At 40.6% G+C, this 16,342-nt stretch overlaps 1 protein-coding gene across 6 annotated transcripts in view; it reads right to left on the bottom strand.

Moving 5' to 3' along the window:
• ADAMTSL1 (ADAMTS like 1) overlaps positions 1–16,342 on the bottom strand; it is a 1,091,970-nt gene that overhangs the window by 92,960 nt on the left and 982,668 nt on the right. For all 6 annotated transcript variants that reach the window (XM_072655697.1, XM_072655722.1, XM_072655679.1 and 3 more), the window contains 2 exons: positions 15,712–15,922; positions 2,331–2,510 (listed from right to left, as the gene is read on the bottom strand). In XM_072655697.1, coding sequence (XP_072511798.1) covers positions 2,331–2,510; positions 15,712–15,922 — 391 coding nt within the window. The remainder of the gene's footprint in view (positions 1–2,330; positions 2,511–15,711; positions 15,923–16,342) is intronic.

Consider the following 16,342-nt stretch of genomic DNA (forward strand, 5'->3'; position numbering starts at 1 on the left):
CACTTTCAGAATCTTTATGAATCAGACAGGACAACCAAGAACTTCCCAACATTCCTTTGGCTGAGTATTGCCTACATGTGGTCAGCAGCTCCTTGGAAAGTCCGACTTCTGAAATGATATAATTTAGGGTGTTCTCATCAGGATTAGTTGAAGATGGCGCAAGGCAGCAAGGGTGGTGGACCTGCATCTGGGCAGCCAGTGTGCTTTAGCTGCTTATCTCCCTTATCTTTTCTCGTCTCCTCATACAGATCAGCAGAAGCAGGAGGATAAAAATAATGTATGCTGAATGATGCTCAACCTCGTAGAACTTAATATAGCATTACTTTTCCTTTTCTCTATATCATGCAGGCCTCTGATAAATTTTAACACCAAACACCAGCAATTTCTTCTGAATTCTCTAACGTCCATTTTGCTCAAAATCCTGTTAACCCCAGGGATACCAATAGACAGTGAAACCATAGCCAGATCTCATTGGGACTCTTCTGCTGATATGACTGACCCCAGTTCTCTGTCCTTTGATTTTGGAAAGGACGAATGATGTCAGGGGATAATGTCTCACCTCATGCATGAATTGGATTGAAGTGAGGCAGAGTGGCACAGTCTCCAGCCTCACTCTCTCTTTCAGAACCACTGAAGTTCAGCGACAAGACAAAACTCAAGATGGCTGGCGATGGCTCAGGATGCAGTGGATGACTTGGTGCTTTTGATGTCTCACCAAGTTCTACACACTCCACAGGGCCTGCTTTGGCCTCCTTCATGGAGGAGAGAAGCAATACCTTTTGCTAATCAGCTTTAATTATACTATATCTCAAGCCAATACCACCTATATCACCATTTCTTCTTGGTACATGACCTTCCTCATTTTCCTATATTTAAGAATATGATGACTCTTTAGCTATTAAAAGCCATTCCAGAAAAAGACATTCACCCACACATGTACATGTGCATACAGAGATTAACTTCAGTAAGTAGCCTAGATCAAATAATGTTTTATATATGAAAAAAATTTGTTCTCTCCTTCTGAGTACCTTGGGGATAAAGTTGCCCCAGAAGGAGATTTTTATAGCCAAATGATAAATCCTTGGAAATGAGCAGTTATTTGGCATTGTTGGAGGAAAGCTTGATTCTATTTGCCTTAGCAGGCACCTCATACAGAATGCAACAGAGGCAAAGCCAAGAGCATGCTGTCTTCCATTGGCACTAGAATAAGAAATCAATGTCCTAAGGGAGCCTGGGGTCTAATTTTTAAAGAGCTGGCATCTTAATTTACAAAGAAGTTTTCCACTTTGGGGATCCAAGTGGCTGAGCGTGATGTAGTTCAATCAGTTGTGATCACAAGGAGCTGTAAACTATACAAAGAGTTAGGGCGGATTATCCCCTAAACCTGCATGAAAGGCAAGAGGTAACTCTCAGTTTTGGCTCTAGCACACTTGGAGAGGCACACTGTGGTCTCCATTAGTCCGTTCCCAGCTAGATCCTTCTGAGACAATGATTCATTAGGGAGCTCGATGGTGAACACATGAGCACAGAGAGAGGAAGAGTCTCTGAGTTTCAAGTTATGTGGTAATACTACCCCCATGAAGTAGCAAAGGCAGACTTAAGATGGGTTCAATTAAATTAATGGATGCTAAATGCATAAGGGGATTTAGTAAGGTAAACCGGGGATCACAGAATCATAGAATGCCAGAAGAGACAACAAATTTGCTGAAAGGACATTAGTAATCATCTCATCCACTGCTCTTACTTTAGAGGTGAGGAAGCCAACATACAGAAAATTGAAAATGATGCGACTTAGAAGCAGGGCTTCTCAAGAGACTCAAACCCAGGTGTCCTCACTCCAAACCCAACTGTCTTTGGGGCTGCATCATCCCTGAGGGCAGATGCTAATGTGAGCCATCACCCACACATAGGAGATCAGGAGGGGGAAAAAGACACAAAACAGTTTTTGGCCGGGAAAAGGCTGGGCTTCTGGAGCCAGGAAACTGACAGAGGAGGAGCAGGATCTCTTTTGGCTTCTCTTTGAAATAAATCACTGTGCTATAGCTTGCGAGAAAAAGAGCCAGAGAGGCCTTGACCCCCTGAGAAGAGACCAAAAATAACTGCAGGCGGGGAGCAGAGACCCAGAGTCCCAGGGGGAGCCCCATTCCCAAACAGGAATCCGCTCTGCTCCACAAAAGGGCCAGCTACAATGACATGCTTCCAACCATGAGGTGAGGGCTGGCTGCCCAAGCTGGCTCCCCACAGTCACAGAGTTACAGATTCCAGCATGTTAGGGAAGGTGGCTTCCCCAGGGCCTGCTTCGCCTCACCCCTCCCTGCTCAGGCTCTTACCTGTGTCCACTCAGAGAGAAGCCATTCGTGGGGACAGTCCTCATTCCTGCAGGCTTGCTGGGAGGCGAGCTTTGGGGCTGAGCAAAAGGTCTCTGGCAACTCGAGGAAGCTGCCATCGGCCATGCGTTGTTTGCAGAGAACTTCTCTTTTCTGAACACCCCCTCCACAGGTCCTCGAACACTGGGAAGAAAGGTTGAGAGTTAAGGAAGGAGCCCATTTAAATTCTTACTGTGCCCTGGGACGAAGAAAGCCTTCTTCCATATTGGGGTGAGGGGGAAAGAGAGCTAGTTAATGGCACCAAGTCTTTCTGCTTTCTTTGAAATCAATTTATTTGTAAAAAGTCTAAAACCTGATTCCTCTTTTAACTAGGTTGGAGTTGCAAAGGTCTTTAAAACTTGCCAAGTTGCTTATAGCCGATGATTTGCTACAACCCACAACAACTAGTTTAAAAGGTTAATATAATAGAGCATTAATCATTTTTATGATGGAGAGTGAAATTTATCTGTGTCGTTTCCAGATGCAACAGGACCAGGACCACTGCCATTGCTGTAAATGAGGGGGGCTGACTAGAGCGAACAGGGAATTTTGGGGGATGAAGGGGAAATTTTTATTACAAGGCTTTCTTTCCTCTTTCTTATAAGTAACTACAGTGTTGTCATACTAACATCTTCAAATGGCTAGTCTCATTGTCATCCCTCGCTTGTTTAGGACCAATTCTCCCTTAGATCTTCCTATAAACTGATTATACTCTAGCTGACCTTGTAAATGATTAGTTTTCCAAATAACTGGATAGCTAAAGTATGTCCTAAAATTTACCCAAATACTGTCCAACTTCTTGGGATGGGGGGAACCAGCTTGGAAAACTTGCCACAGTTCATTCCCTGTTGGCAATTGCCCTAATCCCATGAACTCAATACAACTGTACTAGAATCTTTAAAACGAGGAAGATGCTAACCAGGTGCTTGTTCTTTTTCCTGAGGACAGGAGAAGATGAAATTGGTTTACAATGAAGCTCTAAAAGATTTTGTTTAGCTAATAGAAGAAATTTCCCAGTTAGACACTGGGAGATGGCTTTGAAAGGATGTTAGAGAGTGTTTTACTGAATTTTTTTTAATACAACTACCCATCTTTCTGCAATTGCTTGGAGGTAGGAACATGGGCGGGAAACCTTGAGGCCACATGTGGCCCTCTAGGTCCTCAAGTGCAGCTCTTTGACTGAATCCAAACTTCACAGAACAAATCCCAATAAAATCTATATTAGAAGACTTACAAGGTCAAACATCCCACCCAATGCAAAAATCAGTGCACCAGTCTAGATATTTGCTTGGTCTAGGGTGCCAAACATGGATGACTAATATTCAGTCAAAGGGCTGCACTTGAGGTCCTAGAAGGTCACAAGCAGCCTCGAGTTTGCAGGTGTTACCCCCTCCCCCCACAGAATTTAATGAGCAAACACCATGAGGGTGGAGGATATTTATTTCATGTCCTCCACCAATGAGCCACATACTGTGCTAGATATATATAGTAGGGACTGAATTAAGGTTGATTATAATTTTTTAATATGGATAATCATTTTATTTTGCTATGGGCTGTAAAAGATGCATCATTGCCACTTTATTTTGAACAGAAAAAGAAAGGGGAAGGACAAAGCTACCATGTATATCTATAATACTAGGTACCATAGGGAATTACTTCAGTGTAGGAAGAAGACATTTGTCACAGCCAACCCTGGGGAGTATCTGACTTTTGCTTTGGTGAACAACTATTTGCTCTGTTGTGAAAACGTGGCATTTTTCATCGTGAAGGGTAATGGTTAATTTACAACAATCATTATTATTCCCCTGAACCTCAAACTATAATCAAACTCCTGTTCTTTTAATCCTTTGCGTATAATTGTGTAGAATTCTCCATGAGTAGGACTAAGTCCATCCAATGTTAGCAGCCTGTTTACACTGTCTGACAGCCATCTTGGGTACTTCATCTGGCATGTATAATGTGTGGCATTTTAGGATTTTTTTTCTCTGCTTGAAATCTGACATTTTCTCTTTCCAAACGCCTTGGGAGGAAGAAGGTCTTCAACTTAAATCTGAATAAACACGAAAGATGAAGGGGAATGGGGTTGAGGGGGAGAAATGGACTAAATGAGACCAAATAAAAATTCTCTGATCCAAAAGTTTAGTTAAATACTTATGGCAAAGGCCAAAAGCGGTTCAAGTTTGCCATTCAATGAGGAAGGGGTGAAAGGAATTAGATAGAAAATAGTGAAGTTGGGTGTGATATGGTAGTAACACTGGATTTGGAGATAGGTAAGTGACCGAAGTTAATACTCACATTAATTGCATGACTGGGTAAGTCATTTACCTACCTGGGCTTTAGTTTTGTCATCTATAAAATGAAGCTAATAATAAGTTTTGTTACTGTAATGACAAAATGATAACAATAATATTTATACAACACTTCAAGGCCTACAAAATGCTTTAAAAATATTACCCCATTTGATCCTTACAGCAACTCTTAGATCTACCTTCCAGGGTATTATAATAGGCCCCATTCTACAGATGAGGCTGAGGGACGTTCAGGGACTTGCTCAGGTTTAAACAGGTAGTAAATGTCCAAACTGGATTTGTGCACTCCTTCCTTATGCTCTAAGGGCCTATGCTCTAATTATCTCATCACTTCATAAGGATTTGGGAGGAAAGTACTTGGTAAAACTTACAGTGTTCCAAAAATGTGAGTAATTAGTAGAGAAGTAGCTAGGTGGTATGGTGGATAGCATGCTGGACATGAAGTCAGGAAGACCTAAATTTAAATATAACCGCTGACACTTAGTAGTTGTGTGACCCTGGGCAAGTCACTCAACTTCTGTCTGCCTCAGTTTCCTCAGCTGTAAACTGGGGACAATAGTAACATTTACCCTCCAGATTTGTTGTGAGGATAAAATAAGGTAATATTTGTAAAATACTTTGCAAACCTTAAAGCATTGTATAAGTGCTTGCTATTATTAAAGGGGTTTCATTCTCAACCTTTGTTTTCTTCAAAATATGGTCTAGATCTAATGGGCCCATATAATCTGCATCACTTCCCAGTGTACAGGGAACCAAATTAAAATGTAATTGGGAAATAGTTAACAAATTAAATAGCAATATAATAAAACACAGTTAAAAACTGTCAGTATGCAGCTGGCTGGATCCTTACGTAGTGATCCTTACATATTATTTCTCAATTCTGTACTAGAAGAATTAGGTTGTTTTCACACAAGGTCAAACATCCAACCCAATGCAAAATTCAATGTATCAGTCTGGATATTTGGTTGGTCTAGGATGCCAAGCATGGATGACTAAAAATATATGTAGACCAAACATACGAATTGTAGATTAATACTTTCGCAGATCATTCTATGTGTTTTGTTATGAGACAGACACTGCCTTGAACAAGACAAGTTTAAAATAAATAGTAAGACAAGCAAAGCCTACAGTTCATGGATATTTCAACAGCCCAGATGCTATGGTTGTTCCTGAGCCAACTAATGACCATTAGTGCTTGATACCGGGTTTAGTCAGTGGCTAAGTTTTATCTGTAATTTGCTTGAAAGTGACTGCTTATTTTTTTTAATGGTAAAGATTGTTTTCAGGAAAAAAGTACATTTACTCACTCAATCAATCAATTAGTTAATTTGCCATCCAGATGAGGGAGAAAACATGCATTTAAAAATGTATACACACAATAGGTTTACATACAGTTAAAAAATGAGGGGCAAGTACTAGCATTTGGGGTAGACAAGGAAAGACTTCATTTAGAAGGTGCTACTTGAGCCTTGAAGGAAACTAGGGATTTCTAAGAAGCAGAGGTCAGGGGGAAGTATATTCCAGGCAGGAGGAACACCCTGTGTAAAGATACAGACATGGGAAATGGAGCTCCATGTAGGACAAAGAGTAAGAGGACCAGTCTGGCTGAACAGCAGCATTTGTAAAAGGGTATAACGTGTAATAAAGCTAAGAAAGGTAGAGGGAGGCTAGGTTGTGAAGGGCTTCAATGCCCCAAAGAGGAGTTTATAGTTGATCCTACATAGAATAAAGAACCACTAGAATTTATTAAGTATGGAAATGATGTAGTCAGACCTGTACTTTAGCAAAATCATTATGGCAGCTGTGTGGAGGATGGGTTGCAGTGAGAAGAGACTTGAGGCATAGAAACCAATTAGGAATCTGTTGCAATATTCCAAGTGAGAGGTGATGAGGGCCTGAATTTGGATGGTGCCAGAGTGAGTGGAGAGAAGGGGATGGATATGAGACACATTGCAGAAGCAGGAACAAAGCTGTAATATAGGACGCTGTGCTAATTTCTGGTCCTGCTATTTCACTAGCAAAGCATAGATGTAACTAAGTGGTTCCATGAGCTCTTGGGGATGGTGAGCTGAAGCTCTGGGAGGGAAATGGAGTTCCCTGGGAGGGTTCTGCATTGTTTTGCTCTAGGCCCTGAATTGTCTCTGTATTTTTGGTTGGCTTAATTAAAAAACCTACTCTGTAGCAATATCTTAGCTGTTCTGCATGTTTAGAAGCCAAGTGAGCATCATTTGAGACACATGAGCCCAATTCTGACGTTCCAAAGGGAAACCTTGGATGGGGGCATGAGCCATAGAGATTTCTGATTAGAAAGAAGCCCTTGAGATGGAATCTGATCTGATAGGTTAGGTCATGGCCTGCCAAATATACATTACCTTTCCAGGCCCATTTTCCATTGTTCCCCTTCACCTACTACTATGTCCTTGACAAGAGGAAGCATGCCATCCTGTATTTTTACGTCTTCCAAGCATTCCTGCCAACCCCCCTTTCTACTGCCTCTAGGATAAAATGTAAACTTTATGATTTAGCTCTTAAATCTCTTCATAATCCAGGCACAATCCATCTTCTTAGCCTTTGTATATCTTTTTGTTTCCTATATTCTGTGATTCAGTGAAATTGGCCTTCTTTCTGTTCCTTATTCACGACACTCCATCCTCCATTTTTGTCCTTGGCACTGGTCATCTTCCATAGCTGAAAAGTCCTCCTTCCTCACTCCCACTTTACAGAGTCCCTTGTATCAAAGCATAGCTCAAACTTCACCTATTACACAACTTTGTTGCCTCTAACTCTAAATGCTGTCCTTCCCCAAGAACTTTATGTTTAGTAATATTTCTTCTCTTTTTATAGACTTGTTTATATATATGTGTATATATATATACACATGTATACATACATATACACATGCACATATATATATATACACATCTATCTATCATCTATCTACCTACCTACTTACCTGTTCATCCATCCATCCATCCATCCATCCATCCATCCATCCATCCATCCATCCATCCATCTATCTATCTATCTATCTATCTATCTATCTATCTATCTATCTATCTATCTATCTATCTATCTATGTTTCCCCAACCAAATATCATCTTACAAGTGGCAACTGCTTCATTCTTGGTAGCTGAATTCCCAGCAGCTAGCACAATGCCTGTAAAGCACTAGGTGCTTAATAAATGTTCATGGTTGACTGACTGATTTAGGGGAAAAAAGAATATCCACAAAGTTAAGCAAAGACAAAATATACGTGGAGCAAATACAAGGTAATTTATGGTGTTTACATGAGCTTGGGTGGAACGCTAAGAACTGCAGGGATGGGAAAGGCCTCATATAGGAAATGGCACTTAAGCTGGGTCTTTGAAGGGAATTAGGGGTTCCAAGAGGTGAAGTAAGATTATAATCTTTAAGGAAGCCTAGTAGAATGCAGGTCCTTCCCAGCCACTGGAAATCCCAAGCGGAGGGCACTTTTACCATTACAAAAATAAACCCAGATTTTCCTTTTCTTTCTCCCACTCTCTCCATTCCCTCCAAAACCCAACCCAAACAAAACAAAACCTCCATTCAAAGATTAACTTGATCTTTAACTTTTGATCTCTGCTAGAAAGATCTTTATTGTTGCTTTTTTAAAAAATAGACTTCTCATTTTCCTTCTGAACATATACTTTTGTAAACAAGACAAACACACTAATGGATTTACTTCCAGGACTGAACATTTTAAACAGCTTCTCACTTGTACGAAGCTGTTTTAGTCACTGGAATTGCACTGCTATCAGGAACTGATCTGCCAAGAACTTCAGAGCTTTATCTGATTTGATTCATTGGATGAAAAATAGGAAATGGAAATATAATTGGTGAGCATTTACAATTCAATCGTTGCAATTTTCTTTCTTTCTTAAAATTATCCTTTCACATGCCTGCATACAGACATGCCAAATTCTAACCCCAGGAAGAAAAAGATTACAGGGAAAGGGCCACGTAATCCCCCTTAGGAGCCAAGGAAAAATTTGGGTCTGGGAGGTTATTTCAGTCTCTGCCCAAATACATGCAACATTTGCATGTGGGACTGGTGGACACCAGGGTGAACATAAAACACAATTTATGTGAAGAAGCCCAAACGACTTTGAAACAATCTCCAGTTTATTTGGTGGCGTTCCCCTCGGTCCTTTCCAACCATCTCTCCCTTCTCATCAGGATGGAGACTTATACAAAAAGTGACCAAAGAAAGAACATGAAGGAGTTTGGGGAAGGTAGAGGTAGTCATAAGTGAGTTGGCTTCCAAGGATTTTCCATAAATTAATAAGTAAAGAAAACCAGGAACTCTGTTTGCTCTCCTTCTATATAGTCTGTAGCTCTATGGCTAATTGGATGTCAAAGGAAGCACGCAACTACCACTGTGTCCAGAGCAAGCGAGACCAAAGACATTTTTCCTCTGTCCTGGTCAGAACAAGTATGTCCTTCTGGGCTCGGTCCTAAGGGGCACATTTTAGGAAACGCATGGAAAAGCTGAAATATGTCCAGAGGAGGATGACCCCTGTGGGGAAGGATCTTTCTCCCCATGGCATAGAGTGTTTGGGCAAAAAAACTGGGGATACTTAGCTTGGAGAAGAGAGGCCATAACTGTCTTCAAGTAAATGGAGGTCTGGCATATGGAATGGGAATTGGATTTAGTCTACTTATCCCTGTAAGTCAAATTTTCTAGGGACAAGTTGTAGAAGGTACATAGAGGGAGGTATACATGTAGATAGACTCAAGTTCAAATCCTGCCTCAGACACTTCCAAGCTGTATGATCCTGGCCAAGTCACTTAGCCAATCTCTGCCTCAGTTTCCTCATTTGTAAAATGGCTAAAGTAATATCTCTGCCTCAGTTTCCTCATTTGTAGACTGGCTAAAATAATATTTCCTAGAGTTCTTGAGAGGATAGGATGAGATAATATTTGTAAAGTGCTTTGTAAAACACAGTGCTCTATATAAATGCTAACTATTCTTATATATGGAAAAGCTATTAATTAGAGATATCTAGAAGTTGAATGGGCTGCTTTGTCACGTGGTAAATGCCTCCATTGTGCTGTTTTTCAGTCATGTCCGACTCTTTGTGACCCCATTTGGGATTTTCTTGGCAATGATACTGGAATGGTTTGCCATTTTCTTCCACTCATTTTACAGCTGAGGAGACTGAAGCAAACAAAGTGAAGCCCCTTGGCCAGAATCACACAGGTAGGAAGTGTCTGAGGCCAGATTTGAACTCAGAAAGATGAGTCTTCCCAACGTCAGGTCTGGTATTCTGTGCACTACAGTGCCACCTAGCAGCCCCTTTCCTAGAGCTTTTCAAGTAAAGTCTGGGGGACCACATCGTGGGTTATCATATATGGGATTTCTTTGAAATATAGGTTGGCCTAGATAATGGATGAGGTCCGTTCTACTCCCAAGATCTTACTGTAGGATTAGTACTGTGTTTTATACAAGTTGCTCATTGAAAGACTCCAAAATATCCTCCATACCCTATGTTTAATTAGTCTTCAATCAGGGATAGGGATTATTCCAGTCAGTCAGTTCTATCAGTCAATCAACAAATGTATTGAGTGTCTGTTATGTCTGAGGCCCTGTGGTAGACACTCTCTTTGATGTGAAGAGGTAGAAGGTATAATCCCTGCCTTCCAGAAGCTCATATCTAAGTGGAGAACACATGAAAAGAGCTGAGTATAACTTTTCCCTGAGTACAAAGTCTCATATGAGATGTGGTACAGGAAATAAACTACACAGAAATTCCAACTAAGGTTAGAGAAATCTGTGGAAGAGACCAGGCTTGGGCTTGAACCTGAAGAATGGATGGGCTGAGGAGACGAATACAGTGTGAAAACAAATTCCTAGAATATGGAGTGTTCAGGGGACAGGCCGGAGATAAAACTGGGGAGGGACATAGATAAAGGCCATCTATTCTATTCACAAATCTCTCTTTTTATAGCTGAAGGAACTGGGGCCCAGAAAGGTTTTATGACTTGTCCTTCCTGGCTGACTCTATGAACTCTGTTGTTCTGACTGAGTTGTCCTGTGGAACTTCCTTCAGCATCTGGGGCCTTCTTACCCTGACATAGCTTTCCACCATGCTGGCTCCCTTCTCCTTTTGGTGAGTTCTGTTTGTATCCTCCATTTTGGGTACTGGCCCAGGCCAGTCATTCTTCATGTCCTTCCTGGCTGTGTTTCTGACTCTTCAAACTTTGTTACTGTGCTCCTGGCTCAGATACTCCTCTCATTCACCGCTACCTTTTCAGCTTTTTTAAATCTGTTGTCTTTCCCTATTGAAATGAAAGTAACTTGAAGGCAGAGACTATTGGTCAGTGCTAGTCACAGAGTAAGTGCTTCATAAATGTTCTTCTTGTCTTGTTTGATTGCCTACCAAAATCATACAGGTGGTTTAGTAACAGAGCCAGGATTTAAACCTATGTCATCTGCTTTCATATCCAGCATCCTTTCCACTATTCCACATTGCCTCAAGGCCCTCAAGGTTCCCAGGTGCTAGATTAAAGAATTTTAACTTTGTTACATAGGTAATAGGGAGCCACTGAAGATTTTGAGCGAGGAATTAACATGATCAAAGGGGGTATTTTAGAAAAATTAATTTAGTTTGGGACTAGTTTCTTCAGGAGAAATTAAATGGGAAATATACAGACTAGTTCAGCCTCATCATATCTACACTAGGATGCCACAAGGGGGAACAGAAAGGAGCAGATGAAAGGAAGGAGACATTGAAAAGGAAAAACTACATGGACTTAGTGACTGATTGGATATGATGAACGATGGAGGGGGGAGGTGCAAAATATAAGCTCATAGTTTTCTGTTTCAGGGAGTTTCATTATGACGGTAAAACTGACAGTGGAGGGAAGTCAGGAGATAGGTTGGCATAAAGAAGTTAAGCTCAAGCTATGACCTTAGTCAATCCATTAATCAATGGGCATTTTAATAAATGCCTTCAGTGCTAGGCACTGAAGATATAAGTAAAAAGTATAAAATTCCCTACTTAGCTAAAGACTAATACACAATATGTTTTAACTTCATAAAAACCAAAAGAAAAAACTCCATATCTAAAAATAGACTTGTCATATATTAGGGCTAAAAAGACAGGAGTCTTTTCTTATTGTGTATTTAAGTTTAAAATAAATTAATTTTAAAAATAAGATAAAAAAAGATATAGGTCATCACACAAAACCAGAAGATGAAACCAAAGTGGGAAAGAACAAATATAAGAAATAATAGAAACAAAGAGAGGTCAGACAGCAACCCGAGCCAAAATTATAGTTCTGCATCATATACTTTTAATTATTTCTAAAACAGGTTTGTGTTTTAGTCTTCCGTCTTTCTCTCCCCCCATCCAAGCATGAGTAAATGTTGGATATTTGCCATTTGTCAAGTATGGGCTTCAAAGAAAACAAAGGAAGTGACATTAACATTTGACAGATGGTGATCCATACAATTTTTGCTGGTTTTTTTTTCCTCTGGGAAAACCACACACAGATTGCTCTGATCACACTTTTGTCCAGTCAAACACTGCGATGTGGCTTTTGTCTCAATGAAAACTCAATACTCACCAGAGCAGTTGTCTGTCATATTTTAAAAGGATTTTTCAGACATCTCACTGATTTCTTTCCCTGTCCTCTTGCACATGATAAAAAGAAAGAAATTGTAGCCTGAGTGTGAAGGATAGGAGGCTCCTAGGTCTACTCTCTGGGTCATGACCAGTGTATATATAGACAGATAAACGGAAAAGAAAATGTAGACACTGGGAAAGCAAAAATTTATCGTGAGTGGCATACTACATATCCTTGTTCTAAGAAGGATTGTGGTGAAAGCCAGAGCTCAAATACAAGTGTGTTGTTAACAGCTGTGGTGTGAATAAGAGGACGTCAGCACTTCAATCTACTTACTGCACTAGTGTCTCAAGATAAGAGCCAATTAGCTGGGAATTGCTTCACAGTTACTGTTGACTTATTCTGCCAAACACATCACACAATGGCTTGTTTTCTTTTAGTTTTAATCAAATGGTCTGGGGAAGTTAACATTGCCGAACAAATGTTCTGGAAAGAGTTACCGATGACCTCTAAAAGCTAACGTGGTTTGATTCTGCATTAATCCCAGGGCTGTGTCCTGGGATCTTTTTTCCTGTCTTTCTCCATCCTCTTTCCCTGTGATCTCATCTGGTCCTGTGTGTTTAATTATTGATTCTACCCAGAAGACTCCCAGATCTAAACGACTTGCTTTGGTCTCTCTCCCGAACTCTGGTCTGGCATCACCAACTGTCTACTGGACATTTTCAACCGGTACTCCTATAGACATGTCAAACCCATCATAGTAAAAGCAGAACTCATGCTCTCCTTCCCTAACTTCCCTAGTACAAGCTCCTTCATTCTCCCTGCTTCACTCTCCTGTCCTCTCCATATCGAATTTCCAAGTCTCAACCATGCTACCTTTCTACTATGTCTCACATGAGTATCCTCCTTTCCAATCACAAGTCTGGCACCTCTCACCTGCTACGGTAATAGTCTCCTAACAGGTCTCTCTGACTTCAGTCTCTGTCACAGCCAATCAGTCTATCTCCCAAAGTGATAGCCCTAAATCACAAGTCTATCTGTGTCATTTCTCAGCTCAAAAAACTTGTGGCTCCCTATTAGTTCCAATAGCAAATACAACTCTCTCCATTTGGTATTTAAAGCCCTTAACAATCTAGCTCCAATCTGCTTGTCCGGACTGAACACACATTACTCCGGAGTCATTCCACATTCCAGCCAAACTGGTCTTCTTACTGTTTCTCCCACACAATAAGCCATCTTTCAGTCCTGTGTTGGGGGTTCAGCTGTATCCTAGTCCTGGACTAGCATATGCTTCCTCCTTGCCTCTGCCCCTTTGCATCACTAAGGTTCCTTCAAAACTCTACTCAAGCACCACCCCCACATAGAATGCCCTTTTTGATTATTTCAAATACAGCGCTCCTGCCTCCACCAAAATTACTTTGCATTTCTTTGGTGTATATTTTAAATTTACAAATATACACACACGTATTATTTTTTCTGATAAACTATAAGCTCCTTTAGAGCAAGTACTCATACTTTTATTTTTGTATTTCCTGGGATTTAGCACAAATGCCTCACCCATAATGGGGAATTAATAAATGTTGTTAAGTTGAATAGAAGTCTCTAAACAAAAACATATTCCACCTCCTGGAAATTTGCCATCAATATTTTCCAACTGTTGATAAAATCCATAATAAAATGTAAGAACAGTAAATTGTAAGCAGCAGATTTGCAGTTTCATGTGCAATCATCTTTTTAAAAATTATACTTTTTATGGACATGTTTGTTTTATTCCATAAATTAAAAATAAAACAAAATTTAAAAATAAAATGTTGTAAGAATGCTTTTTATTTTTTCTTCCCTTCTTCTAACTCAGATATTTTCCACTAGACTTTCCTTCCTTAAGTGTCATGGAATTTGGGACTAAAACTGTCTGGACATAGGGTGTTATCCAACAGCCCCACCTACCTGCTAAGTTCCTCCTTCTTTAATATAACTGATGGATACCACCCTACCAAAGCTTCATGAAACCTAAGTTTCTCTCTCTTAAGATCTCATGTTCATTTTTTCAATAATTTCTGCTCCTGTCTTGTGCATTCCTCGACATTTCCATTACTTTTACTCTCTCTTGAGTTATACTTCCTGGAATGTACCCTCTCTTTACCTCTGCTTCTTAGAATCACTAGTTCCCCACGGCATCTGGTTTAGTCATTGTGTCTAGGAACTCTTCTTCATCTGCATGAATTTTCATTTTACTAAAGTCCTATTGATCAGTTCAGCAAATTTCCAGATAAGGACATCATTCATTGGCTCACTCACTCTATCTCTGGCTAAGAACCCACTATTCTTGAATTTTGCAGATTGGGCCAGAAAACAAGCTTGACATTGTCTTCTTGGCCAGCTGTTTATTGCTCATTCTTTCTAACATAATCATCTTCAGTTGGAAGCAGTGATAAAAGTATTCATATCTCCAAGCCCTTAATTTTCTACCCAAGGCTTTATAATCTGTAGGGAGTCTTTTCAGGGTTCCCCTGGCTCTGACATGAATCAATGGAGAAAGTTATCAGAGTTGATAAATTGTGGGAGGTTGTGTATAGGCAACAAAGTACTAGAGATTTGGAGTTATAAGACCTTTGCTATTTGATGTCTTTGTGACCTTGGGCAAGTCGTATAATAACTCTGAGCCTTAGATTCCTCCTCTGTAAAAAGGAGGAGGAGGGACTCATCCAGCCCCATAAATAAACAAATCTATACACAGTCCCTGCAAGTCTTTCAACTTCTACACCAGCTATAAATGAAACTCTTGGTTCTCTAGGGCTTCCTCTGGCAATTTCTGCTGTTAATTGCCTGTCTATTTGTCATACTCTGGATCCTGTATAATAGGCTGTGTTGGTCCCAGGAGGGATGGGCATAGTAGTATGACAAGATCAACACTAATCCATCACCAAGTCTAAAAAAAAAATTAAATGGATGTTTTGCCAATGTAGGGCCAATAGCCACAGCTTCATGGAATCAGAATCTCAGAGGCCATCGTGTATAAGAGCACAACCCACATCTGAACAAGGATACCCTATATACCATAATGTGGTAATTTGGTCTTGGATGGAAGACCTCTGGTGAAGGGAAATCTCCAAGGCAACCCATCCCACTTGTGAATAGTTCTGCTTGTTAGGAAGATTTTTTTTCTGTTACTTCCATCCATTACCTTTTCTTCATTATTTCCCTATGGCCAAACACAACGAATCCAAAACTTCTACATGACATCCCTTTAAATAAGGGAAGGTAGTTATCATGTTCCCCCTACATCTTCTTTTTTCATGTTGAACATCACCATTCACATCCATCAGAGAAGCAGAACATTCTTACCTGAGAGTTTACTAGATACATTCAGCAATCAAACCAAGGCAGGAAAGCGATCATGGCAAGTACTTCTCTCATCCACAGCAAATACGAATAGTGGTTCTCACCTGTTGCCACTCGGCAGGGTACCAGGTTGGGGGACAGTTGAAACGGTTGCATGCTTGTACTACAGTGGGCTTGGGCTTGTGGCACAGCTCATCCGCCAGCACCACAGTCTCATTCATCTCTCTGGAAAGCAGATGGGAGCAGAAGACGTCCCGGGTCTGTAGGCCAACTCCACAGGTTAAACTGCATGGACTCCACTTGCCAATCTCCCACCTAAGAAGAGATCAGAGAGGAAGAGGAAGCCTGAATTTGCTGTGGAGAGATTCCCCAAACCTGTCATCACAGGGCTGAATGTCTGTGAAAGAATAAACTCTCCCAAATATGAACTCGTGCAAATTGGACAAGAATTGAATGAGGGTCTCCTTTCTAGGCCTGGTCCCTATCATCCTGCCTTATTTTCCTGATCTCACCATCCTACCATTTCCCAATATTTGAATTAAAACAGATGACAATAGCAAACATTCACTCTGCCTTCAAAACCTTGAATAATCATTATCACCATTCTCATTTTGCTAAGGAATATACACTAAAGTGTGTCTTCTAGGACTATGAATGGATTCAATTTCAGGGCTGGGATGGGCACACAGGGGTACTCAGTACTGAGTACCAGCTCAGGACAGGCCTTCCTGTTCA

Source organism: Notamacropus eugenii, chromosome 1 (assembly GCF_028372415.1).
Source record: "Notamacropus eugenii isolate mMacEug1 chromosome 1, mMacEug1.pri_v2, whole genome shotgun sequence".
Lineage (NCBI taxonomy): Eukaryota > Metazoa > Chordata > Mammalia > Diprotodontia > Macropodidae > Notamacropus > Notamacropus eugenii.